Source organism: Heterocephalus glaber, unplaced genomic scaffold (genome assembly GCF_053883595.1).
Source record: "Heterocephalus glaber isolate CG9 unplaced genomic scaffold, H.glaber_assembly_v1.0 deba00001586, whole genome shotgun sequence".
In the NCBI taxonomy this organism is placed as follows: domain Eukaryota; kingdom Metazoa; phylum Chordata; class Mammalia; order Rodentia; family Bathyergidae; genus Heterocephalus; species Heterocephalus glaber.
In genome coordinates, this window is record NW_028258364.1 from 20,571,411 (window position 1) to 20,597,477 (window position 26,067).

At 36.8% G+C, this 26,067-nt stretch overlaps 2 protein-coding genes across 9 annotated transcripts in view; one reads left to right on the top strand and one right to left on the bottom strand.

The window, feature by feature from the left end:
- Clgn (calmegin) overlaps positions 1-5,733 on the top strand; it is a 56,484-nt gene extending 50,751 nt beyond the window's left edge. For all 6 annotated transcript variants that reach the window (XM_087193305.1, XM_087193308.1, XM_087193309.1 and 3 more), the window contains 4 exons: positions 606-731; positions 924-1,083; positions 3,128-3,225; positions 5,207-5,733. In XM_087193305.1, the coding sequence (XP_087049431.1) occupies positions 606-731; positions 924-1,083; positions 3,128-3,225; positions 5,207-5,287 (465 nt within the window). In that variant the 3' untranslated portion in view covers positions 5,288-5,733. The remainder of the gene's footprint in view (positions 1-605; positions 732-923; positions 1,084-3,127; positions 3,226-5,206) is intronic.
- Scoc (short coiled-coil protein) overlaps positions 1-19,667 on the bottom strand; it is a 30,608-nt gene extending 10,941 nt beyond the window's left edge. Inside the window, exons 1-4 of one of the 3 annotated variants that reach the window (XR_015443930.1) lie at positions 19,266-19,649; positions 15,122-15,190; positions 14,721-14,804; positions 11,766-14,585 (exon numbers count right to left, since the gene is read on the bottom strand). Coding sequence is in view for 1 of the 3 variants with exons in the window: in XM_004875403.3 (XP_004875460.1) it covers positions 13,224-13,366; positions 14,721-14,804; positions 15,122-15,143 (249 nt within the window). In the remaining 2 variants the exon portion in view is untranslated. Of the gene's footprint in view, positions 1-11,765; positions 14,586-14,720; positions 14,805-15,121; positions 15,191-19,265 lie in introns of those variants that run through there. The other 2 variants (XM_004875403.3, XR_015443931.1) reach the window with 2 other exon arrangements.
- Between the last annotated feature and the right edge of the window lie 6,400 nt (positions 19,668-26,067).

Here is a 26,067-nt window from a genome sequence, read left to right on the forward strand (position 1 = left end):
AATATTTCAACACAAGGTATCTTTAAAATCAGTTAAGTGTGAAGAAAAATTCATTCCTTATATTTGGTTTGTTTGGACATTAGGAACAACCATCAAAGAGTAGTTAAAATGAATTTTTTGGTGGCTGTATAGTTTATTTTAATAAGAAAAACAATTTCCCTGCTGAAGTTCATATGTGAAATCCATATATATAAAAAAGAAAAAGCATAATAATTCTTAGGTGTGCTTTTATTAATAACTTCTTTAAAAGTACAGAATGAATTATCAGAGAGTTGTGTCCTTCTCAGTGAACCAGATGACATATCTGTAAAAAGTAGTTATATTCTGGGAGTTAACAAAAAAAGTATCATTCTAGCTGTTAAGCTAGGTATTTCCCCATACATAGTGACATACCTCCTACTGCCAAAGTCTCACTGAATGAGGCATGCTGATAATTAAATTCTCCTTTACAAAGTATAAGGTGGGAAAATAAAAGATTTCTTTGATTACAGTTCTGTCAGCTGTAATATAAAATGTCTAGGTAAGATACTACTTTTGGTAGGATGTGTTTCCAAACGGAGAGCTGTTAAATATAAATTGCATATTTATGCTTATTTTTCCTATAGCCTGGTGTAGTTAAGCAGTTAATGGCAGCTGCTGAAGAGCACTTGTGGCTTTGGGTCATTTTCCTGGTAATAGCAATAATTCCAGTAATATTACTTACTTCATTTTGTTGGCCAAGAAAAGCAAAGGTAAAATGAATTTTCTTCAGCTTTCTTTTGCAAATTTGTTAGTGTCAAGGAGTTCTATGATTCACCAAGTTATTCTTTAAAATGATAAATTTCCTATAATTTTCATTGATAGTTTATATGTTATCTGTTATTACAAAAAACTTTTTTAAAGTTTTGGTTTTAGTAAAAATAGCTTATGTTAAACTACTGCAGAAAAAATATGAAGATACAGAGTATAAAAAAGAGGCCATATATAAACCACAAACTAAGGGAGCACTAGAGCAAGAAGTGAAGGAAGAAAAAGCAGCCCTGGAGAAGCCAGTGGACTTGCAGGAGGAAAACAAACAAAGTGATGGTGAAATTCTTGAAAAAGGTAATGTGATTATGATTTATGATTTATTTATGACCCATGAGCCTGGATGATGCTCGTGAAAACAGTGGAAACAACCAGCTTGAAATAACCAGCTGTTGCACTTCTCTATTATCATATATATATTTATAAATATTGTATATATTTACATAAATATTTATATTCCCAAGAATACATGACTATGGCAGTGAGGAGTGAAAGTCCTCGCCACTCTGTTTACAATCATTCATTCTGGGTGAAAGAGATTAAAATAGTGTTCAGTTGCTTTGGAGCCTAGCCGTTATGAATCATACACCATAGCTTTGTGCCAGGGACATTTCTTGACACTTAAGAATCTGACCCAGCTATTCCCCTGCTGAGTATCTTCCCAAAACAAAAGAATCATACCACAGCGATATATGTGTACCCATTTTATAGTGGCACAGCTTATAATAGCTAAAACTTGGAAAGAGCTCAAGTTGCCCATCAACTGGAGACTGGATAAAGAAGATGTGTGTGTGTTGTTTTTTTTTTAATAAAATGGAGTACTACATAAAGAATGAGAAACTAGAGACATTTATAGCTAAATGGATGCGCATTGAGGCCATACTCTTCAGTAAAATAAATAGGACACACGTGTAAATACTGAATAGTTTCTCCAGTGTGAGAAACTGAAAGTGTAAATAAGGATCAAAATGTATACTAGATAACGTGAAATAGGAAGAAAAGGTCCAAAGGGGAAGTGGAAGGGGTAGGGGAAAGGAAAGAAGGGAAAGGAATAAATATGAGAAAAGGAAAAAACAGAAACAAAGTCTTTGTAAATAGGGAGGGGTGGAGGGGGAAAAAAAAGAATAAAGATGAAATGCAAGGTATATATTTCGACCTTTGTAGAAGAAGAGGTATAAGGCAAGTGATTACAGCAATAAAACCATTAATAGCTCTTCCAATGGCTATTGTTTATCAGATAGTTTATCATATAGAATAGTTTCGTGAAGGTATTGCTAAGTCCTATATCCCCTTCCCACTCTGCACAGAGCTTCTAAAGCTGTTGCAATTTAGGGGCTGAAGTAGTTCAGTGGCTCTTATTTGAGAACTCCTTATTCACATCTAGGTAGAAATAATAATATTAATGTACCAAGTGTCCCAAACCAAATTCCAGATTAAGCAACAGATGACTTTAACAACTGATGTCTTGAAGTATTGTTTTCAACTTTGTAGTTGATGAAACAGTGAACTTAAAATCTAGGCTCTTTTTAAAAAATATATACACATACATATTTACAAATACATACCGATGCACACACATACACTTGAAATAATTAGCTGTTGCACTTGCTTACCATAAGACGTGTGTGTCTGTGTGTTTGTGTGTCTGTGTCTGGATCTAAAACAAACTTGTAAGTTCTTAGAATTTTTATAAGTACATTGGTGTTTTGATCACCTTAGGTGTTTATGTATTGCTCTTATTGGAATATTTAAGTAGAAGAAGGCCCTTATTTTGTAAAGTACGTCCACATAGCCACCCCCATGTACTTCCGTATGCACAGTGTGGGTTACGGAGGTGACTGTCGACTTCCCTTTCCCCAAACTCAATTTGCTTTTACTTTTTATATAGTTTTTACTATATATTGTTCCTAGGAGTTTTTAATATAATTCTGAAGGAACACTTAATGTTTTGATACAATGGTGGTGACAGAGTTGGAGGTTTGGTTAAATGGATTCCATAACAGAGTCGATAAAAAAAAATTAATAATAGTGTCTGCAAAGTTATAAACAGCATGTTGAAGGATACAAAGATCACCAAAAATTAAGGGACTCCTAAGAGATGAACACAAGAAAAATGATAATTCTTTGGCTCCATATTGCATACAGGACTCTAAACTTGTCCTTTGCCTCAAGTAGGATGGTTTATTTATAAAATAAAATAATCAGTTTTTACAATTCTAAAAATTTTGAAAGGCAAAAATTGATTTTAAATTTTCAAATTCAAATAAATACCCTCGATTGTATTTTGTCAGTAGCAAAATTCTCATTCACTGAGTTTTGTCTTTAATAAACTGTATTCTAGAAGAGGAATGTGAACCTGACCAAAAGAGTGAAGAAGTTGAAGTCATAGAAGGACACGATGAGGGGAATAAATCAAATAAGTCTGGATCAGAGGATGAGGTAACCAGGTTTCTATGAGTAATTGTTATCCATAAAACATTATTTCAATGAAAACAATAATCTTGTGAAGGAATGTTTGCTATACTTCTCCCAGCTTTCATAAAAGCCTCAATAGGCCGGGGATTTAGCTCAGTGGTTTCGTCGCCTGCTTCGCAAGCGCAAGGACCTGAGTTCGATCTGTGGTACCAAAAAAATAAAAAAACATAAAAGCCTCAATATTGTTTTTCAAACATATCCATAAAGAAGGCAAAAAGACTGACATATATCTTAGTGCCTAAAAAGACAATAGATTAAGCCTATCATTTACAAAATGTAAAGATAGAACTGTCTTTAAAAAATTGACATGTACTAGAAAGTATAATAAAGAGATCATTTCAACATTTAAAACATCTTCGACAAGATAGTTTTTGTATAGCTTTTGTGAAAACATTCTAATTGTCTCAGTACTTTGCTGCTAAGTTCTGAAATATTTCATGCATGAATAATGGAGTACTGTCTTCCTGATAATGTGGGGTTTTTTTCTCTCAGATCTCTAATGAGTGAGGGCTTTTTTCTATTAACTTCATATGTCTGCCTCTTTTTGTATTCTTTTTTTTCTTTGTGCTGGGGATTGAACTTGGGACCTTCCGCTTGCGAGGCAGGCGGCAGAACCACTGACCTAAATCCCCGGCCCCTCTTTTTGTATTCTGATATACAGTGGTACTTCCTACCATGACCCTTTTTCTTCAGCCAGATCTCCTAGAATCAGAAATTATCTAGTGTGTAATTAATTGAAAACCAGGGCTGTTTTTACCTAACATCAATCAAAAGCCTGTGTTCTCTACTTCTCTAGGCCCTTTAAGAGCTGCTCTTACCCCGTGGTCTGCAGCCCACCCTGCTGCCTGCTAATGAAGGTGGGGTGAAAATGCAGCCCACCTTGCTGGGCTGTCTCCTGGGATGAAATATACTTTATACCTATTTGAAGAGATCTGTTTGAATGTTCGCTAAAAGTTTTTCAGTATACATACCTTGTTACTGGTCTTACCCCCGTAAGTTTTTAAACGGACGTTGGGAAATATTTTCTTTTGTTTTGTTTTGTTTTTTTGGTACTGGGGATCGAACTCAGGACCTTGCCCTTGTGAGGCAGGAGCCAGAACCACTGAGCTAAATCCCCGGCCTGTGGGAAATATTTTCTAGGATGAATATCCATATTTATGGGGAGCTGGTAAAAATCATGTCTTCCAGAGCAGTTTTTAAAACAATCATTGTTTCAGCTGGGATGTTCTTAATATATGATACTTATAGTCCTTTACTCAAATACATCTGATTATATTTGTTTCACAAAATATTTTGTATATTTCTAAAAATATCTTAATTCCATCTTCCAGGCTTTTAGTCTTCTTACATATATTTGTCAGTTAGCAAGTCAATTTTTGTGTAGTATAACCTTTACAAGTAATAATAACTATATAATATCATATAACATCATCATTATTTTCTTCCAAAACTTTAATTCATGTACAAACACATTCTGGAAGGACAAGAATTAAAGGAAAGAAAAATCTCAAAATATAAATTTGATATTTCCTTTTCTGTTCATCTCTTCTAATTGCTTTGAAGGTATTGTGTACCAGAAGTTCTGAAAGTCTATAAAACCGACTCACCAATACATTACAGAAATATTGTGATGAACAGTCAGTGTTTATTATCCCACAATGAATATGTTACATAACCATGAAGTATGACGATGAAACCAAGTTCTAAGTCGTAAATAAAATGGTGAATGGAGTTGTTAGCATGTTCTTTGTCAATGGTTATTTGATAAGGATGGTTAGTCTAAAAATATAATCATGCCAATTATGAACAAGTGAAAACACATCAATTTATATATTCTTGGCCAGCTGCATGAAGGGACATGCATAAGATAGCATTTGATCATCAAAACATGTATCTTAGAGAATAATCTATTATGTACTATCATTTCTGTAATTCTTTTTTCTAGATGAAAGATGCAGATGAAAGCACAGTATCTAGAGATGGACCAATAAAGTCACTACGCAAAAGGAGAATACGAAAGGAATAAACTCTATTCAAGTATTTCATTTCCTGGGAGAGAATTCTAAAGTCCCTGTGCCAGAACTGACCCGGAATCAATCTGCACATTCTGTTTATAAATATCTAGCAATGTTATTCTTTCAGATATTTATTCTTTCTTTTCAGGGGAAAAAGAAAGTAACTTTGAAGCTACATCTTCTTTGAATTTGGAATTTTTAAAAAAGTGGCAAGTTATATATCAGATTTATGAGATTGATATTATTAGATGTTACAATTTTAATAACTTGAAGACATTTTAGGTTTGTACCAAGCAAGATGGTATGTAGCAACCTTACTGCTGTTGGAAAAGTCAGTTATTGGAATTTTCACTTAAATGGCTATAACAAGATTAAGTGATGGTTTTATAATAAAAATGAGAGTGTGTTCTGTTGCACAGAGATAAATGCAATAAACTTTCTTGTGGTTGTTTAATTATATCAGCAGTTGAAAGTGTTGTATGTGACCCAGTTTGTGTTGAATTATAGTTACAGTCAGTTGTTTGTGTAAATCATAGATTCTTTTAAAGAGGCGATTTGGTGACAAAACACTAGTAAAATGTCTGTCACAGAACTTACACAGTATTTTACATTGGAATACAACAATAATAGGTTTATGGTATACAGATTTTCTCTGAGCTTTTTTAATTGTTTCATGCCAGAGGAATTTACCCCATTCACAAAATTGCTTGTGCATTCATGGCTCTTGAAAATAAAAATTACCTATTTTTACACTTTATACCCTATTTAACATGTAGATTATTATTGGAGAGTCTTTATTTTCCTTTATTTATTACCATGAGATTCCACTGGCTAATATCAGTGCTTTGTATTTTTATCTTGCTTTTTTCCTGGACAAATTCAAAGTTGTCTGTGAGGTGGATGGGAGTAGCTACTCTTATTGCTCCTCTTGTTAGAGAAGTTACCAAAAGTCCCCGAACTACCTTATAGTGAAGCTGTGATGTTCCACTTAAAATCTTTTATTGAATATTTTTATGTTCAAGTAACAGGTATAGGGGATTTAAATCTTTGAAATCACAGAACCATTTTATTACTAAATATCTAGAAAAAAACTACATTACACTAGAGTTGAATGAAAGTTTGGATCCCTTGCTGGACCTGCAGCCATCTCTGGACCAGCCCCATCCCGGTTCTCTTACATCTCCCTCCATGGGTACATGTTAGACCTCGAGGCTCCAGCTTCCCCTTTTACTAAAGAAGCCAAGCACAGCCAGGAAGCCCATTCACTTCCTGTTTCAGAGAGAACTGAAAATACAAGTAAGTGCTTTTCTCCACTGCCACATTCTAACCTTCATGAGTTGGTAGAAATCCTAAGGCACAGTTAACCATAATTTGTATTTATTTAATGCGAACTGAACTGAACTGAACAGGTCTTCCAGGGACTCCCACTCTAGCTTTAATCTAGACATGCTGAATAATTCTAAATATTTTTCAAAGTACACAGTTCCTTCTGGAGATAAATCCTTAACTACAAAAACCTTGCCAAACAGGTGTCATAAATGTGAATATTTTTTCTAAATATTGATTAAACCTGTTTTTACTTTCTTAGTTGCAGAATCACTTTTAACTTTTGGCTAAATTTTAACTAAAATTTGAACATTTGGTTAAAAACTCCAGGAGCTTGCAGTGGTAAAATCTGAGCATTCATTTTTGCCAAGTTACTGCTAATTCCCACGCATATTCCTCTCAGTAGATGTACCGTGGCTGATAGGTTTAACCAAAACTAAAATGCTTATGAGTAGTATAAGAGATCTATACAGTAGACAAAACAGAATCTTAATAATGAAATCCCTTTTTGCGTTTATCCTAATCTAACTTTATTATTTAAAATGACAAATTTTATCTTCTTCTCTGCTATTTTGCTTTTAGTTCTCCTAGTTTTACATGCTTTTTTAACTTCACAGGCTAAAGTAACTTTTGTTTTCTTGAAAGTGTTTCTCGGCTAGCCCTGTGCTCATTGACCATTTCTCTAGGAAGACATCATGTTGGTAGTTTTTTTAAAGTGTCAGTCCCCATGTAGAGGAGACACAGGATGGATGGAACTGCTTATGTGTTACAGAGGACCACTAGCAGTGAATTTAATGTACCATCAAAACCTAGAGTTCTAGTCCAGAAATAGTTTTGTTATCAGTAAAAACTATTCCAAGTAATCAAAACATTAATCTCTAAGGCACTTATGAACAGTTTTTGGTTCTCCAGTTTGGACTGTATGTTTTAACAATAGCAGGATTTATATATAAAATATCAGGTGGCTAAGAAAGGTACTTAAATCTTTTCCATGGGTGACTTATTAAAACATAATGGCATTAACCCATAAATTTCAATAATTTTTCCCACAGTACATTGCTCTTACACATTTCCATACTATGGCAGCTGTGAGTGTTTAGGAAATAAAGTCATCCTCACTCTGACAGATCAGATGAGGCAGTTGATGAGAGAATATGCACTTGGAAACATCTTTGGAGTTTGTCTCTGGAGAGCCCAGTGCACAGAGTAAGTAGTTTTGATGATGGCCCCAGGAAAACTGGAAAAATTATGTAACACAGCATCTTAAAACATATTTTGCACATGTTAAATGGTGGAAATACTCTCTGTGAAATTTGGAGTTAAAGTTTTAATAATGCATTTGCTAAGCCATTTATACATAAAGTATGAAATTTAAAGATAAATGCATGATAGAATTGACCATAATGTATTACTTCAGTTTCTGTCATCACTCAACACTGCCCTTTACTATAAGGTCAATTATGTCCTGGGGCCAACATAAAGTTCTTGTTATGCATGTCCTTGTCTTTTCAATAATATTAATCCTTGATTTTATTGAAATAAACCATTCTTAGCTGGTTTTCTCCATGAAGTAGTTAAGAGGCAATTAAGTCATTCTTGCTTCCAATTCTTAATCAGTCTCTGTTCTTTAATGGTTTACAAGTGGTCTTAATTTCTGGTGTTCACTGGTAATAATTTTGGTTGTGTTAGCACTGAAAAAGTATCTGATGACAACTACCAGTAAGGTAGGAAAAAACAAAATTATCATGCAAAATAAAAAAAGTTTTACACTCTTAAGAAATTGATCCTTTTTTTTTTTTTTTTGCTTTAACCCTTAAAATTAATTTTCAGTTCTATAATTCAACTCTCACTTTTATAAGAGGAGAGAATTTGGGACAAGAATAAAGACGCAACTTTACTAACTGGTGGGAAAATGCTTAAATGACTGGTTGCTTTTCTATAAAAAGCTTTGTTGCTACAATTCCAAAATCCAAAAATCTCTGCAAAATGAAATTTTTCTTTTAAAAAAAATTCATTAGTACGTGTTTGCAATATGTAGTGGTTACATTCACCTTGGGGGTGTATTTACATGTGTATATCCTTCCTTGATCATTGTTACTCCACCTGTCCCACCTCCTTCCCCAGACCTCTTCCCATCTCTTCAGAGTCTCCCTCCTTTTTTCTTAACATGTCTCTTTTATTCTGCTCTTTATTTTGTGGGCCAAACTAGAGAAATCATGCAATATTTAATCTTTTGTGTCTGACTTACTTCACTTAGTGCTATGGTTTCAAATCCTTCTGTTTTCTTACAAATGACTCAAATTTATCTTTATGGCTGAGCAGAATGAAACTTTTTTCATCAGTTTGGTACCCAAATCTGACCTCCCTCATGGTCTTTTATGTATGCTGTATAGTCTTTCTTCGTCCCACTTAATACTCATAGATTTTGCTGCAGAAATGTTATTTGATTATAGCTGCAGCTCCAAACCATGCTGGTGTATGAGTTATCATACTGCATAAAAACTGAAAAACATCAAATTCTGAATCAAGTTCCAGTTAAGGGACTGTGATCTGTAGTAACTCTCTGTTAAGTAACGACCAAAGGGAATATAAAGGGCAAATTTTGGATGAAATGTGTCAGTACTGAGGGAAGTCCTACCTGGGAAAAAGGTGTGCCTGTAATCTGTACAAGCTGCTATAACAAAATACGATAAAATGGTGGCTTGGAAACAACAGGAGTTTCTTATAGTTCTGGAGGCTAGAAGCAACATCAGGTTGAGTTCTGGTGAAGCTCTCTTCCTGGATAAAGACTACTGTCTTCTGTTATATTTTTTATTAGGACATGTTCTTGAGGGCTCCACCCTCATGATCTAATTATCTCCCCAAGGGGGCCTCATTATTACATGTTAGAATTTCAATGTATGAGTTTTTTGGTGCATAACTAGTATGGTTTTCCTTGCAATCCTTCCACCAGCATGCTTAGATAGTATTAAAAAATATTCTGACACTGATTAAAAATCATTTTGACACAACTTTCTTCAGTACTGTGATAAATGTCAAGACTGTCATTATTGGGGAAAAATTAGGCAGTTATGACTACAGCATACTCAATGAGCAGTCAGGTTGTCAATGAGTGGCACATTCCTAAAAGAAAGCATCAAGGCAAGGAGATTCTTGCTAAAAATTCTTGCTGAAGGTAGGGCAGGCTGATGAGCTATAGTGGGTAAAGGATTGAACAGTGACAGCTGTTGAGGATTGGAGATCCTCTAAACTGGGTTAGCAGGATTTTTGGTAAAACTGGTCTATGCAGAGTGAGGACAACCTAAAGATGATGTCTGGTTGAAGAAAGGGCTGAATAGCCTGTATAAAAGTCAAGGAGCATTTTTGTCAGAAGCTAGACATTCCCTATGCACACTTGCCACCTGTATTTCCAGTATAAAAATGATATTCTGAAGGGAGGCATTGTTATGAAAACTAAAAATGTATGGCATTTGCTTAGTCACATGACAAGCAGGTGGGGCATATTATTTCAGACTATTTTGCCACCTATTAGGCTGATAGTACCTAGGGGAAGCAGTTGAAAAAAGCCAGAACATTAAGTGGATTAGCTGTTCCTTGATGCTCTTAACAAGGTTTCACAAAAAGTGCTCCATAGTTTTCAGGCAGAGAGGGAAGGGAATGAAGTTCAGATACCAGGAACCTCACAGAATTAGAAAAGCAATTGCTTCTCAAACTTGAATAGCAGAAAAGTTTCAAAATTGTGTGATTTTCAGGTGTGGGACACAGAGGGGGAGGGAGCCTACAAAAACCATTCTGCCAATTGTTGAGCACAACAAAGGGTCCCAACCATGAAGCAGTAATCTGGTTGCAGCACTCATTGCAGTCATATTTTCAGCGGGTCATAAGAGCTCCTCCATTAACGAGGCAAGGTTGTGAGGAAACAAAGCATACTTTGAGAATCTGGTCTAGAAAAGGCTTAGTTGCGGTTCCTGGCATACAGAACTTAGAAGCATATGGATAAAAACGCATGAGTGTTTTAAGAAATTGTACTGCAAAAGAAATGGGAACTTAGCTCTAAAATGATGGGCACCAAGCTCATACCAGCAAAAAATGAACTGTTTTCACTTCATGGAAGGAACACTTCCCCACCCCTACTTCAGATGTGGCCATGGGAGAAAATGAAAATGGAATCACTTTTCAGAAGGGAAGTCAGGAAGGTAGATACTAGGGACAGAGTCTCCACAAGGTCTCCAAGGAGCATTCCATAATCGCTTTGAATCCAAGTACTTCCCTTTATTCCCATTTTATAAATTGAGAGTATTTGGCTATTGTCCCCTACTACATTATAAATCAGGGACAGCCACTGGTAAGTTGCCTACCAGTTTAGAGATTAAAAACAACCATTAAAAGCTTACAACTAAACTAACTGATGGACATTAATAGAGATCCTGGATTTTGAGCTAAATTGATAACTAGATAAGGAGAGTTTGAATACTTCCCGAGGGAAGGTTATGAATAAATACTTAGTAGCAAGAAAAGAAGGCTGTGCCTAAGGCTACTAGTGGCCAACAAAATCATTCACCTGCTTCCAGGAGTAAAGTTGTAGCTAGAACACGACTTCGCAGGCAAGGGACTGTATTTCTCAGCCACTCCTCTAGATGTAACCAAGTCTCCACAGTTGGAATGCAAGGAGACATAGGAGCCATTTCGAGGCCCAGCCCATAAAAACTTGGCTATATGTGCACTTCCATGCTCTTTTGTGCAAATTAGAATAGTGGTGACTAGAGTGACTTAGAAAGCACGGTTGAAAAAGGCAGAGCTATCTTCAATAATTGTGGCTAACTGTGCAACAAAGACTGACTAGCCTGTAATGTTCACCTGAGAACCACTGCCGAGGGAGAAGCTCTTGTGTTTTATATTCTGTATCATTGGGTCTCATGTTACAGTAGCTAACCTAAAAGAATAGAACCTACTTTCCCCTAGAGATCTTTCCTTTTTTTTCCAACACTTTGCTTGTTTTAACCTATGTATGATACCCTGTAATATTTGTATTAATAATATTTCCCTAAATGCTCAGAACCAGGAACTTAAATAAGATACACGGTCCTGTAGCACTGAACCCCAATACACCACCACCCCTCCCTATCAACCCATTTACTTAGGCAACTGTATCAAAACACACAATCTCTGAAACAGCTTTTTATTAAACAGCAAAGCAGAACTGTAACACAATTTTAAATATTTGTAAATTAGGTCACAAAAGGGATGCAAAATGTTTGCAGTATGACTATTACATATTCATACAACTAAAGTCATTCATCAAATCTTACACTAATAGATAAGATTATTCCATTGATTAAAAGTAGCTCAAATCTAGTAACCATAAGCTATATTAGTAGATCTCTTTTCCTATTATAACATTTTAATATTTTTGATATTAATTCCTTTACTAAATGGAATCTACAAACTAAATTTTTAAAAACTGTTAAAGAATAACCAAAACTCCACAAACTAGTTGAATTTACAGAAAATTCTGGGAGAACAAACGAGATACAATACTGAATAAGGTTACAGTTATCACAGAGTAAAATCCTCCCATTTATTCATGACTGACACTAATACACTCTCTTAAGGAATTTTGCGAAAGTTGCCTTGCTAGGAACTACAAATAAATCTTGAGACATAACTGGCCTAACACGGGGCTTACATAAGGCCAGTCAACTTAATCCACTTTAAAACATATTCTTCAAAAGATCTCCTCTATGCCAGAGAAAATACAAATGTGGAGTGAAAACATTTGGAGTTGGTTAATACTTTTTATTGAGTTATTTTCTACCCTGTTTCTATTCTCCCCTCAAGATTTTTTTTTTATTTTTTATTTTTTACTTTTAACACACACAACCAGAATCCTTATCTTTTCAGATATCAACTGGGTCATTTGTGCAAAAGGAAGTTTTTAACAAATCTTCCCAATATGACAGTTCAGTTTTAAAGAGAAATCTTCATTTTTATAGCCTAAATCTGTTTTTAAATGATTAAAGAGAAACCAGCAATCCTAACTTATTACTACAACAAATGACAAGCCCTAACTGAGAAAGTATCTTATTTTGGTTAAGTTGCAAGAATTAGAGCTCAGGTTACTCTTACAGGTGATTAACTATTCAAAGTAATTTTACAAACGTGAAACCATTTTTTTTCTTAGGGGAAGGGAAATGGGGAGGAAGGAGGCAAATGGAGAAGAGGCACAAGATGGTGGACACGGTACATAAAGCTGTGCATTCAGTACATGATTTTGGTCACTTTTTCACAACATGGTGGTTATTTTCTGGTATATCTTACTAAGCCTATAATAAAAGACAGTGCTAAACCTATATATCAAAGCAAATTTGATAAAACATCTTCAAATTTCATAAATATATGCAATTCTAATTATAAAGTCTCTACAATACATTTGCACATTTTCAGACTAACAATACATAAATCCATGGAAGTCTTCTGTTATGCAGTTAATTTTGCCTAGGTCTGACATTATTTTCATAAATATTCCAAGAAGCCACAAAGTACTGTAACTTTTGGAATCTATCCAAGTTTTAAAGAAAAAAATCAGCAGCAATTCCATAAAACAGAAGGGAAATCAATCCCTTACTTTCTTTTGCTTTTTGTGTCAGTTGTTTGAAAAACACTAGAAGCAGACATGAGGTTTTCTATATATTGTCCAAGAACTTGGTTTTCTGATTTTAACTTCAGATTTTCTTCCTTAACTGCATCTACTCTTGCAGAGAGATCTATATTTAAAAAAAGAATGCCCATTATCAATAAAATGATGGCAATAACTCTATATTACAAAATATTTAAGATTCATTCTTTTTTTTTTTTTTGGTACCGGAGATCGAACTCAGGACCTTGCGCTTTCGAGGCAGGCAGTAGCACCACTGAGCTAAATATCTGGCCTTTAAGATTCATTCTTAAATGAAAGAGTGCATGTAGCTGAGAATGTAGCTCAGTGACAGAGCATTTCTCTAACATACACAAGGCGCCCCTGGGTTAAATCCCTTAGGGTTGCAAAGATAAAAATATCACAATCTAAATTTTCTATTTTTAAATTCAGAGTACTTTAGACCCTGCTAAGGTAAACAAAGTAAGTAAGTGCAATTTAGTATACTAATTCCTAAAAAGATTTCACATTAGATTCAATGGCTTGCATTTAACCAACACGTACTAATACCCTCAAAGAGCCAGGCACTGTTCTAGAAGCAACAGTAGAGAAAAAAAAGGTGTATGTGGGCATGCGTTCATTAGGGAAAGCAATGTGGGGATCAGGAGCAAATATTAAGTAAATATATCGTTTGTCACAGTGGAGAGCTGGATGGAGAAAAAGCAGTAAGGGGAAGAGTAAGAAGGATAAAGGTCACAAGAAGGAGAAGTTGCTCTTTTCGATTCTGAAAAAGTGAATTTGACCAGAGACATTTAGGGAGTGAGAGAATGAGCCATTTAGATGTGCAGCTAAGAGAAGTCCGAAGCAGAGGGAAGCAGCCACCTGTCCCAGGTAGAGGCATGCTTGGTTGCTACGGGGAAAAGAATGGGGAAGGCAGACAGTCTGAGGTGGAATATGTGCGGCAGTGTGACATGACCCTGAAAGGTAACATGGGAGCCACACACTGGCTGCTGTCATCTCTATCAAATGGGAAGCCACTGGAAGGTTATCAGGGATGGAATCTGCTCACTCTGGTGCCCAAAAGACATGACCTTTTAATTTCATTAAATATGAAAAGATGTCACAGTGGTAGTACTAGCTTGATGTTAAGACATTTAGAAAATAAAAAAAACTCTTATCAATTCCCTTTTAATCTCTGAGGTTAATATGCTGTTTTCACTTTAATATAAGCTTAATTCAGCAGACTCAGTTACACACTGCAAAGATTTGAAAAGAGCCCTCGTACTAAACAGCATCATCTTGGACTTTCTTATTGAACCATATCTGTTCTTTAAGACCACCAACCACAACTAGGAGGAAAAGAAAAAAAAAAAAAACAACCTATAAAAATGGACATTTATACATACTGAAAAACCTGGCAACATAAATGCTTACAACTTCAATTAACTAAATGTCATTCATCAAGTTACAAAATGCAAGCTAACCTTCAAGTGTGTGTTGGAGTTCCAACACTTGATTAATAAGTCGTGTTTTTTCCTCCAGTTCCACCTGATTTTCAGCATCAACTGCTGTAATGAAAAGGTTCAAATTTACTATTAACATTAGGCACCACTTGTGTACTGCAGAACGTAAAAATGTGCACAACATTTTATATTCGTTATCTTAATCGACTTATACAAGAGCCCTCTGAAGTAAAAAATTATACCCCCACATTGCCGATGGGCACAAAGGGGAAAATAAGATAAGGAATGAAAACTGCCTTTCTAAAACTAGATAGGACATAAGTAAATGAACCAAGACCCAAACCTTCCAGAGATTCTCTCGCTGCTCTTTGCATTGTTAATAAAACAAAAGCGTCCACAAGAAAAGAAAATGAAGAGTATACCATCCATGTCAGCATTCATCATCTTGGATAACAAACTTCTGGGCCTTGGATACAAAATCCTGGAATAGCCTACAAAACAGAAAAGAAACATAGACACTTACGGTGATAAAATATAAGCCTATTTTTCAAATGATAATTTAGCCAAATTATGGGACCCAGAACTCTTCACACAGTTTGCTATTTTAAGAAAACAGTAACTACCTATGGGTAAATAAGCAAAGGGTACAACAGTACAGTTTACAAAGAGAAGCATATCAAGGGCTTCTTGGTAACCCAAAAATACATAAAATTAAACACTGCTGTAAACTTAATTGTTTTTAAAAGACGATCAAATGGCTAGTGAAGTTATGGAAAAACAAATACACAAATATTACACAAATATTAATGTGTAACACCTTTTAAGAAGGTAGTACAATAATAAACAAGATTGACAAAAACATTTGAAATCCTTTTTACTATTTTACTCTTGAAATTTAGCCTAAGGACAATTACAAAGAAGGTAAAATTACATACACAAAAATACAAAAATCTTCACTCTTATAATCCAGTAAATCAGAACAACATAGCTGTCAATTCACCGTGGTAAATTATAGTTGTAATTTATAATGAAAGGCCTTTTAAGAATAATTACAGTTACTCTAGTAACATGGTAGAATGTTCACAAAATTGTATATTTATAAAGTAAATTATGTGAAATAAGAAAACAAGAACATAGCACATTAGAGATGCTGATAGGGAAGAAGATACTGCTTCATATATAAGGTTTAATTATTTACACGAGAATTTCTCAAAAGAATTACACAATTTCTTTTCAAAAGGGAACACTAAGTATCTTAATCATTACCAGAATAAATTTAAAATGTCCACTGGTTATGGTTAAACCGAAATAGATTAACCAGGAAATAGGTAAGTAAATAGATATAAACAGTTTGCTATTTCAATGAAAGGTTTCAAAATTCAGAGCACAAAATTCCTATGAAAACAGATCTGCTCTATTTTTAATAATCATTTCATATTGCGCAAAGTTTATTAAATGTTACCAGAATGTTACTGAAAGGAACTCTGCCAGCCAATCTAACATGCACGAAGCAACCCAGACCTGTTTTGTCAACAAGTATTAAATGAACATCTAATATACTCAAGGCACTATTACGCCTTCACATGTTGAACAGTGGAACCCAGATCTGTCGAACAAAGATGCCTATATACTAGAGACAAAATCACAATGAAGAAATATCAATGGTCTGACTTTTTTTTTTTTTTTTTTGGTATTGGGGATGGAACTCAGGACCTTATGCTTGCAAGGCGGGCAGGGTGCCTCTGAGCTAAATCCCTGGCCCTGGTTTGACTTCTGACAAAAATAAAAGAAAATAAAAGCAGAAAAGCAGGGTCAAGAGGGCTTAAATAAGATATTCAAGATTAAGGAGGGCATGATAGTGCATGCCTTTAACCCCAGCACTCAGGAGGCTAAGGCAGGAGAATTGCTATGTTTGAGGCCACCCTAGGCTACTGAGTTCAAGGCCAGTCTGAACTACAGAGCAACATCGGGTCTCAAAAAACTGAGGAAAAAAAAAAAAAAGATTGAGGAGGGGGCAGGAGCACAAAAGCAGTGCCACCGGACAGTGCTTCAGGATACCACACAGCCCAGGGGAGCACTGTTGGCATCATAATCTATGTAAGCCTGCACCCCAAGGGCTACATGATGCAAAACCTGACCAGCTGTACATGCAGCTATGCAGACCTGTACTGTCTTTAATAAAGCAGACCAGCCCACTGTCCACCCCTCTTCACAACAAAAAGTAACAATTTTCTTTCATTGTGATGTGATGAAATAGGAGGGCTTCAAAATGCTATTTCACATATTCTCAGTATTTCAGTAGGTTTAGAGTAATAAACTTATTTTACACACAGGATCAAAGGGTTTGTTGATTTACGTTAAAATATTTTAGCTGTGGATTAATTTTATTTTCTTTCAAAAGAAGATCAATCCTCAAACTGCATCTTACCTATATTAACTGTTCTACATCCTAATATGTACGTGGTACAAGATTTGTGATTTTCTACTACATAATCCTTTTTATCTAGAGTTGTGCGCATTACATCGATTCAATTCTATGCCCAATGTGCTCTGAAGAGTTCAATCTGAACTCCTTTGGCTCATCTGCATAAATGCAAATCTGACACGAAGAAAATCCAGACCAAAGCAGCTCAGATGTAGGAACACTTGAAATGAATCTGGGATGGGAAGCTGCTCTGCCTAACCTAAACCTGCCTCAGATCTGAAACTTTTCTCAAAAAAAATCAGAGCAGATTTTGATGCCTAGTTGTATCTTGCCTTTGGCGGTGAAAGAGAATCTAAAGTTATGTTTGATCATTTAAGTCCAGGAAGCAGAGAGTATAGAGAAAATAAGAATCATGTGGCAAGCACTGGAACAAGATACATTAAAATTATCTTTCCTATTCCCACACGCTGAATTGTGACCAAAGACTATCATCTTACCAAAATTATCTCTATTACTCTTACAGTATCTCTGCTCAAGAGGAAGTTTTTAGTGACTAAGAACATGGGCTTACAGCACCCGAATCCAAATCCTAGCCCTGCTATTTATAAGCTCTGGAACCATGGGCAAGGTTAAAATAGCCTGTTCCTCACGTGTGAAGTGGGGATACTAAAGGAATGCACCTTGTGGGTTTGCTGTGAGAACTGAATGGGTTGATATATATGTGCTTGTGTACCCTGTAAGTTTTCAATAAATGTTAGCTATGATCGTCTCTACTTTTTACCTGTAATCTGGGTCACAAAAAAACCCATCGGTCCGGCTGTTTCATTTTACAAATACAGAAACCAGACCAAAGATGACAATGGCTTACTTAACATCACAGTACTGGTCCACCCAGTCAAGACTAAGATGATGTCCCAGTCTTGCTTTCTTCCACTATTCCACCAAAAGGATTCTTATATCTCATACCTGACATCCGTCCAACCTCAACGACCCAACTTTTCTGTGTCTAAAACTGATTTTAATCACCTGTTGTCCACTCACTAGTGAACTAGTAAGACCACTAAAATCTTACACGTATTATTTTATATCGACAGAAGGAAGTTGGAATTTACAAAAGTGGATATTAAATCTCAGAAAGGCTATGCATCTCGCCTCACGTTTCACAGCCAATGTCTGTATCAAGAATGTGAATTCAAATCTATCTGTACGACCTCTTTTTTTCCTCACTATGCAATGACAAAAACAACACCCCCAAACAAAACAAAACCCTACTTAATTACGGTCCTAATTTAAATTTGGCAAATACTTTGCAACCCACTGATATCAAACTTCTTTGGTGCGTCTACTAAGCAACTGAAGATAAATTTCATTCGCTTTAAGCTGCATCAACTTCAACGTGGTTTGTCTGGAGTTGTTACGCTTTGGCTTGTTCAGGTTAGAGACATAAATCCAGTTTCAAATTCCACAAAACCAAGGAACCATTTGGGGATTTAAACTTAAAAACAGCTGCCCACAGAGCGACAGTCTGCAGAGTTCAGGGAAAGGGCAGTACAGATACCAGGATTCTAGGCCGCTTTCCATGCTCGGGAATAGCAGATAAGGTGTTGGGAAGACATTTGTCCTTAATATTGTTACATCAGTCTGCGATAGATGCATTGTGTAACAGATGTATAATCGCCTTTCGGGACTGCACGCTCTTTCTCCTTTCCAAACCTCGCTCGCCTAAACTTGATCAGCAGGGCTCTCGAGAGAAGCTGGCGAAGACATCAAACGCAGGTTCTGCTTCCAGCTCCTGGAAAGCTGTCTCATCCCTTAACCCGCCGCTGCCGGGCCCCCTCACCATCCGGGGCCAAGTGCAGACTGCGAGTCCCACCCCCGAGGCCCACGGCAGCGCGCCCCACGAGCGGTCGGAGTCAGGGGAGGGCTGCGGCCCCGGCCCAGAGGAGCCTCCGGCCGGAGGCGGCGGCGGGAGAGGAAGGGTGCGCACGGATGCTGCAGGGAGCCAGGCCTCGTGCTCACCAGACACCCAGCCCAAGCGCGGGGCGCCGCGTCCAGCCCGCCCCGCCCTTCAAGCCCTCGGCGTACCGAGGCCGCCACCCCAAGCACCGGGGAGGCCCTCCTACGCCCGGGCCGGCCCTCACCTTTCGCCTGAGGCGCCGGGAGAGTGGGAATGATCCAGGGGCCGCCTCAGCTTCGGACGTTCGGACTAACACACACCCGCAGACTCGCCCCCGCTCTGACCACGGAACATGCGCACAGCGAGGAAGCCCGCCCCGCCCCGTCGCCCACCAATCACAACCCAAAGCTGTAGCCCTGCGCAGTAGCTCCCCACCGCCCCAATCGTCCAATCTTAAAGCTCCCGTATCCACCTTTGCCATAACAAAAGGGCTTTGACCCCCAATCACGATTAAGGTCCTGGGGGCGGGTCCGGAGGAGCAACAGCCAACGAAAGCACAGAAGCGAAGCTCGGCGTGAGAAAGCTGATCCTCTGCTAGAGGTTCTGGTGTCATCCATCCTGAAAATTGGAGTCGAGTCTACGTGGAAAATCCTGGCTGCTGTCAAGAGGGAGGTTGTTGGTATATGCTGGACCAGAGAGAAGTCATTCAAATTCAAGAATAGAGCATTAGCAGGCAGATCAGAGAAAGCAAGCCGGTGCAGTACCGTGGTCTCTCGATTCTAAAAGCAGACTTTTCCATATTTTACATTTCCCAAATCAGAAAGCTCATCATGTAGCGCTAATAGAATATTTCTGTCCGTATTCCTCCAAACTATTACTAAATTTGTACTGCTCCTGACCACTGAATGACATTTTAGAATTAAGAAAATATTATCATAGTACTTTGCATCGCCCTTTCACTCACCTTATCCCGTTTTATTTTCACAGCATCCCACAGAAAAACTTGAAGCTTTTGAACTTGAAGCTTGAAGCATTTATTATTGTAAATGGATTTTGGTTCAGAGTCATTCATGCGGTACGAAGGGCTATGTGCCAGCTTCGAGGTGTGCTGTAATCTCCACGACGCTGTTCGTTGTAACATAGGTCCAAAAATACCGCATCCTCTTGGTTTTGATATTCGTAAAACACAGGCTGCACATCCACGCAACACATTCTTGTTTTAACTTTGCAGGGGTGAGCTTTAGGTGTGCCTTGTGCTTGGGTTTTCACTTTGGGCAGAGCTTGCTGACACATAACCCTAATCCTTTTATGGACTGCATTTTTAAAAACCCTCAAGTTGGCTGGCACTACAGTACACAATTTGAGAACATTTACTAGAATGCGACGCAGGAGCTAAATAGATGGAAGGAAAAAATCCAACATAAATCTAATAGGACTGCCAAAAAGAGTAGAGAGAATGGGTATAATGGATGTAGACAGCATTCAAAGAGGAATGACTAAGAATTTTCCAAAATTGTAAAATATTTGGGTCCTCAAATTCATGAAGTCCTTGTTTCATATATACCCACCACTATCCTGGAGCTAGAACCCAGGGCCCTGCAAATGTTAGGCATGCATCCTTCTATTAGCTACCATCATCGGCCCAATCCTCACTTATTCTTGTGCAAGACTATCGTAAAGAATTTCATACAGTGATGAAACTATTGTAGAACTCCAAAGACCAGGAAAAACTATTAAAAGCAACATTATTTTGCTCGAACTTTTAAAAAACCTATTCTAGTTGCAGTGAAATACATATAACATAAAATTTATCATCTTAACCATTCGTAGGCGATACTATTCCGTGTATTACCGTTGTTGTGCTACCGACCTGGCAGGCCTCTTTGCGTCGTCATAAACTGAAACTCTGTTCCCATATAACAATCCCTACACTTCCTACTCCCTACAGCCCCTGGCAACCTCTATTCTACTTTCTTCAGTAGTTTGGCTACTCTAGGTACCTAATATAGGTAGAATTGTTATCTTCAGTGTTCGTCCATGTTGTGGCATATTGCAGAATGTTTCTTAAAGGCTGAACAATCATATTTTCTTATCTATTTATCTGTCAACAGACACTTTGATTTCTTTTACCTTTTGACTATTGTGAATAGTGCTGCTATGAACACAGATGTGCAACTCTCTCTTCCAGATTCTGTTTTCAATTCTTCAGGTATATACTCGGAAGTGGAATTACTTGATCATATGTTAATTATATTTTAAAGCAACTTTTTAAAAATATGGTACTTCTTGTCATGAGTATACAAAAAGAAAACGAAAAAGGACACCTAGAAGTTGGTTTATGAAAAGATGTCTCACAGAGAATTAAGTGTTTGAGGAGGTAGTGGGAGAGAACTATTATTCCTTAAAATCAGGAGTGTAAATTAATACCATAACTGTTAATTAGTTATTGAAAACACAAATTATGGTGCTTCTAGTTAAATTGGCTATTTGCATATGAATCTAAAATTAGATCCTGATCTCACACCACAAACTAAATTCCCAATAAAGTGATGATCTAAATGTGAAAAATAAAACCCTAAACTTTTAGAAGAAAACCGATGTCTTTATGATGTCACCATAGAGGCGAATTTGTTAAGCCAGACAACACAGCACCAGTCATTAGGAAAATTTTAAATTTTTATTATTGAAAAAAGGAAAAAATATTATAGACAGGAAAAGCCATTATTAACCAAAATTTAAAAATAACCCAGAGGATGACACAATATAGTAAAAATGAAATAATAAAAAATTCTGACAAATCAGTAAGAAAAAGACAACTCAAAATAAATACATGCCAATAACATAAACAGGCAACTCACTGAAGAGGAAAGCTGAATGGCTAGAAATATTTTGTTTCCTAAAAAATGTTTACTTTCACTAGCAGTCAGAAAAATTCATATTAAAACAATTAAATAAAAAAGATTAAGTAGATGCAAAATCAATAAAGCAAGAACTGATAGATTAAAATAACTAACCCAAAACTATAGATAGTTCATCACTTCCTGCTTTGTAATTTGAAAAACAAGTAGACAGAAAATTGGTAATCCTGCAGCAGACCACGGGTTCCAAACTTGTCTATACCTTAGAATCACTGGGTCATCTTTTAATACTTCCAGTGAACAGTCTACACCCCTGATGGCATCACAACCTGTACAAGTGGAATATAGGCATTAGTATCTTTGGAAGCTAAGATGGTGATTTCAACAAAGGCCTGGCAACTTTCTAAACTATGTCTATAGACGACCTGAACAATCCTATCAGGCACACTGACCTAACTGACATTTATAGAACATTCTACCCAGTAAATGAGGAACACTTTTTTCACCTGTACATGGTACAGTCACCAAAATGGGCTCATATCGTAAAACAAACCTCAAAAAAATTTAAAATAATTGAAATCATACAAATTATTTTCTCTGCCCACAAAGGAACTAACTTAAAATCAATAACATAAAAATATTTATAAATCCCCGAGTAGCTGGATACTAAATTATGCACTTTAACAAACCATGAGTCACAGGGAATGTCACAAGAGAAATTTTTAACTAAATATAAAGAAGTGGTATGAACTAGTGCTCAGAAGGATTTTTTAAAAATTAATTTTATTGGTACACTTCAGGTATACAATTCATTTACATTTATCTTTAGGTGTTTGTACCTGTACATGCTATATCTTGGTTCGTATTTTTTCCCCCATTACCTGTGAGCCCTTCACCCACTCCGCCCTTCCCTATTTACATAGATTTCATTTCCATTTTTTTTTCTTCTCTCATAGTTTTTCCTTTCCCTCTTTTCCTTTCCCCTTCCCCTCCCTTCACTCCTTCATCTTTGGACCTTTTTTCCTATTTCAAATTATCAATTATTCATTTTAATCATTTTAACTTTTGTTTACACTATCAGTTTCTCACACTAGCGAAACTATTCGGTATTTACACATGTGTGTCCTATTTATTTCACTTAAGAGTATGGCCTCGATATGCATCCATTTAGCTAAAAATGTCTCTAGTTTTTCGTTCTTTATGGCTGACTAGTACTCTATTTTTTAAAAACCCCACATTTTCTTTATCCAGTTTCCAGTTGATGGACACTTGGGCTGCTTCCAAGCTTTAGCTATTACAAACCATGCCGCTGTGAACATGGGTGCACATATATCACTGTGGTATGATTCTTTTCATTCTTTTGGGAAGATACCCAGCAGGGGAATAGCTGGGTCAAATGGGACCTCTAGTCCTAGTTCTTTGAGGTCTCCCCATACTGACTTCCACAGTGGTTGCACCAGTCTGCACTTCCACCCGCAATGGAGAAGGGTTCCTTTCTCCCTACAACCCCGCCAGCATTTGTTATTTGTTGATTTCTTGATAGCAGCCATTCTTTCTGGGGTGAGGTGGTATCTCAGTGTTGTTTTCATCTGCATCTCTTGAATGACGAGTGATGTTGAACATTTTCTCATGTATTTGTTGGCTGCTTTTACTTCCTTGTCTGAGAAATGTCTGTTCATTTCAGATGCCCATTTTTGAATTGGGTCTTTGAATTTGGGGGTCTGATTTTTTTCACTTCTTTATATATTCTAGATAGTAGTCCTTTGTCTGAGGTACAGCTGCTAAAAAATTTTTCCTATATTGTAGGTTGTCGGTTAGCTCTGTTGGTTTCTTTTGCAGTGCAGAAGCTTTTTAATAAGATGAGATCCCAGTTGTTGATTCTTTCTGCTAGTTCCCATGATGCTGAGGTTTTGTTCATGAAGTCTTTTCCTATGCCAATGTCAAGAGTTCTACCTAACTTATCTTCCAGCAAGTTTAGTGTTTCTATCTTAATATTTATATCTTTAATCCACTTCGATCTTAGTTTAGTGCATGGTGATAGGTATGGGTCTAGTTTCAATCTTTGACAGGTTGAAATCCAGTTTCTCCAACATCACTTATTAAATAGGCTATCTTTCCTCCAATGATGGTGGTTGGCTCCTCTGTCAAAGATGAGGTCGCTGAGCATGTCTGGAGTTGTTTCTGCATCTTCTAATCTATTCCACTGATCCTCAGGTCTGTTCCTTTGCCAGTACCGTGCTGATTTTATCACAGTAGCTTTGTAGTATAGTTTCAAGTTGGTGACTGTGATACCCCCAGCCACGTCTCTGTTGCTTAGAATTGCTTTAGCTATTCTAGGTCTCTTCTGGTTCCAAATGAATTTTTGGATTGTTTTTCTCTAGTTCTGTGAAGTATATTGTTGGAATTTCAATTGGCATTGCATTGAATCTATATAGTAGTTTTGGAGGTATGGCCATTTTCACTATATTGGTTCTTCCTACCCAGGAGCAAGGGATGTGTTTCCATTTTCTTGTATCTTCTTTGATCTCTTTTTTCAGAGTGCTGTAGTTTTCAGTGTAGAGGTCTTTTGCTTCCTTTGTTAGATTGATTCCTAGATATTTCATTTTTTGGGATACTATTGTAAAAGGAATTTTTTCCCTAATTTCTCTCTCAGGGAGTCTGTTATTTGTGTACAAGAAGGCTATTGTTTTTTGAGTGTTGACCTTGTATCCAGCTACTCTACTGAATCTGTCAATTAAGTCTGGAAGTCTTTTGATGGAGTTTTTTGGGTCTTCTATGTAAAGTATCATATCGTCAGCAAACAATGACAGTTTAACTTCTTCAGAAGGATTTCTTTTCCTATTAAATGTTCATATGAGAAAATAAGGAAGGTTTGAAATCAAGAGTCTGTTTGCTTTAAGAAATTAGAAGAAAAGAGCAGACTAACTCAACACAAGGAGATAGAAGTAAATAATATGAAAAGGTGGTTCTTTTAAAGGAATAATAAAAGTTAAAACTCTATGCAGGGTCATCCAGAAAAATATGTGAAAGAAGATACCACAAATGACCCCTTCCAAAAATGAAAGCAAGGACGCCACTATAGATCCTATAGACATTAAAGGCTAATACGGGGATTTTATAAACAACTGTATGATAGTACATTTGGTAACTCAGAAAAATGACAGTTCCTTCCTTCAAAGGAAAGAAGATAGAAAGCTCACTCAAGAAGAACAGATGATGTGAACAGCTCTATATTTTAAGCTATCACTAGTACATTAACTGTGATGGTTGATTGATGGTGTCAACTTGAGAAGTTCAGTTAAAAGAAGCTTAACTAAATCAGCTCAGCAATTCCACAAGGGCTTTGTGGCCTGGAAGGTATAAAGGGAAAATGAGGAAGAACAGATCTGCTTCTGTTTGTTCAGAGGAGCTGTGGTCTTTGCCTTCACCTTCGCTCATCTCCTGGCTTCCTGATCGGACTCTTGGCTTCCGGTGCAGATCAGTCAGCCTTCCGGTGTAGACTCTACAGCCTGCCAGTGTAGACTCTTCAGCCTTCCATCGCAGGCCCATCTGTCTCCTGATACTGATTTGCACGGGGCACTGCAGTGAGCTCCATACCTTCCACTAAATCCTTCGGTCTCCGGTGTGCAGACAGACCCTTTGCACTCTTCCTCATTTGACTCTGTGGGTGGCCACTGTAAACCCATCTTGTAAATTCGTATCTATTTGTAGATTTTGTGTTGTATCTGTTTCTCTAGTAAATACTGACTGATACATTAACCTTCCAGAGGTCATTAGTAGGTTAAGCCTTCAGATGGCTTAACAGGTAAACTCTTCCAAATATTTTAATAATACCATTTCTCCCAAAAAAGTAAAATAGGAGAGAACATTTCCCAACTCATTTTATGAGGCCAACATTCCCCTGATAAGGAAACTAAGAAAATGGCGTTAAAAGATACAAAACCAAAACAGAACATAGACACAAAACTCCCTAACAAATCATTAGGGAATCCAAGAATTGTCCCATGGCAGAGATCCTGGGGCATCATGATTTGACTTCATGAGTTTCACTTCTCTCAGACATTGTGGTCTGAAACCATAACCTCTGAAAGTTCACAGGGAAATACAGAGGATCTAGGACAGTCAGAACAATTTATGAAAGAACAAAAAAGATTCACACTAAGTTATTTCAAATCTTACTATTAAGCT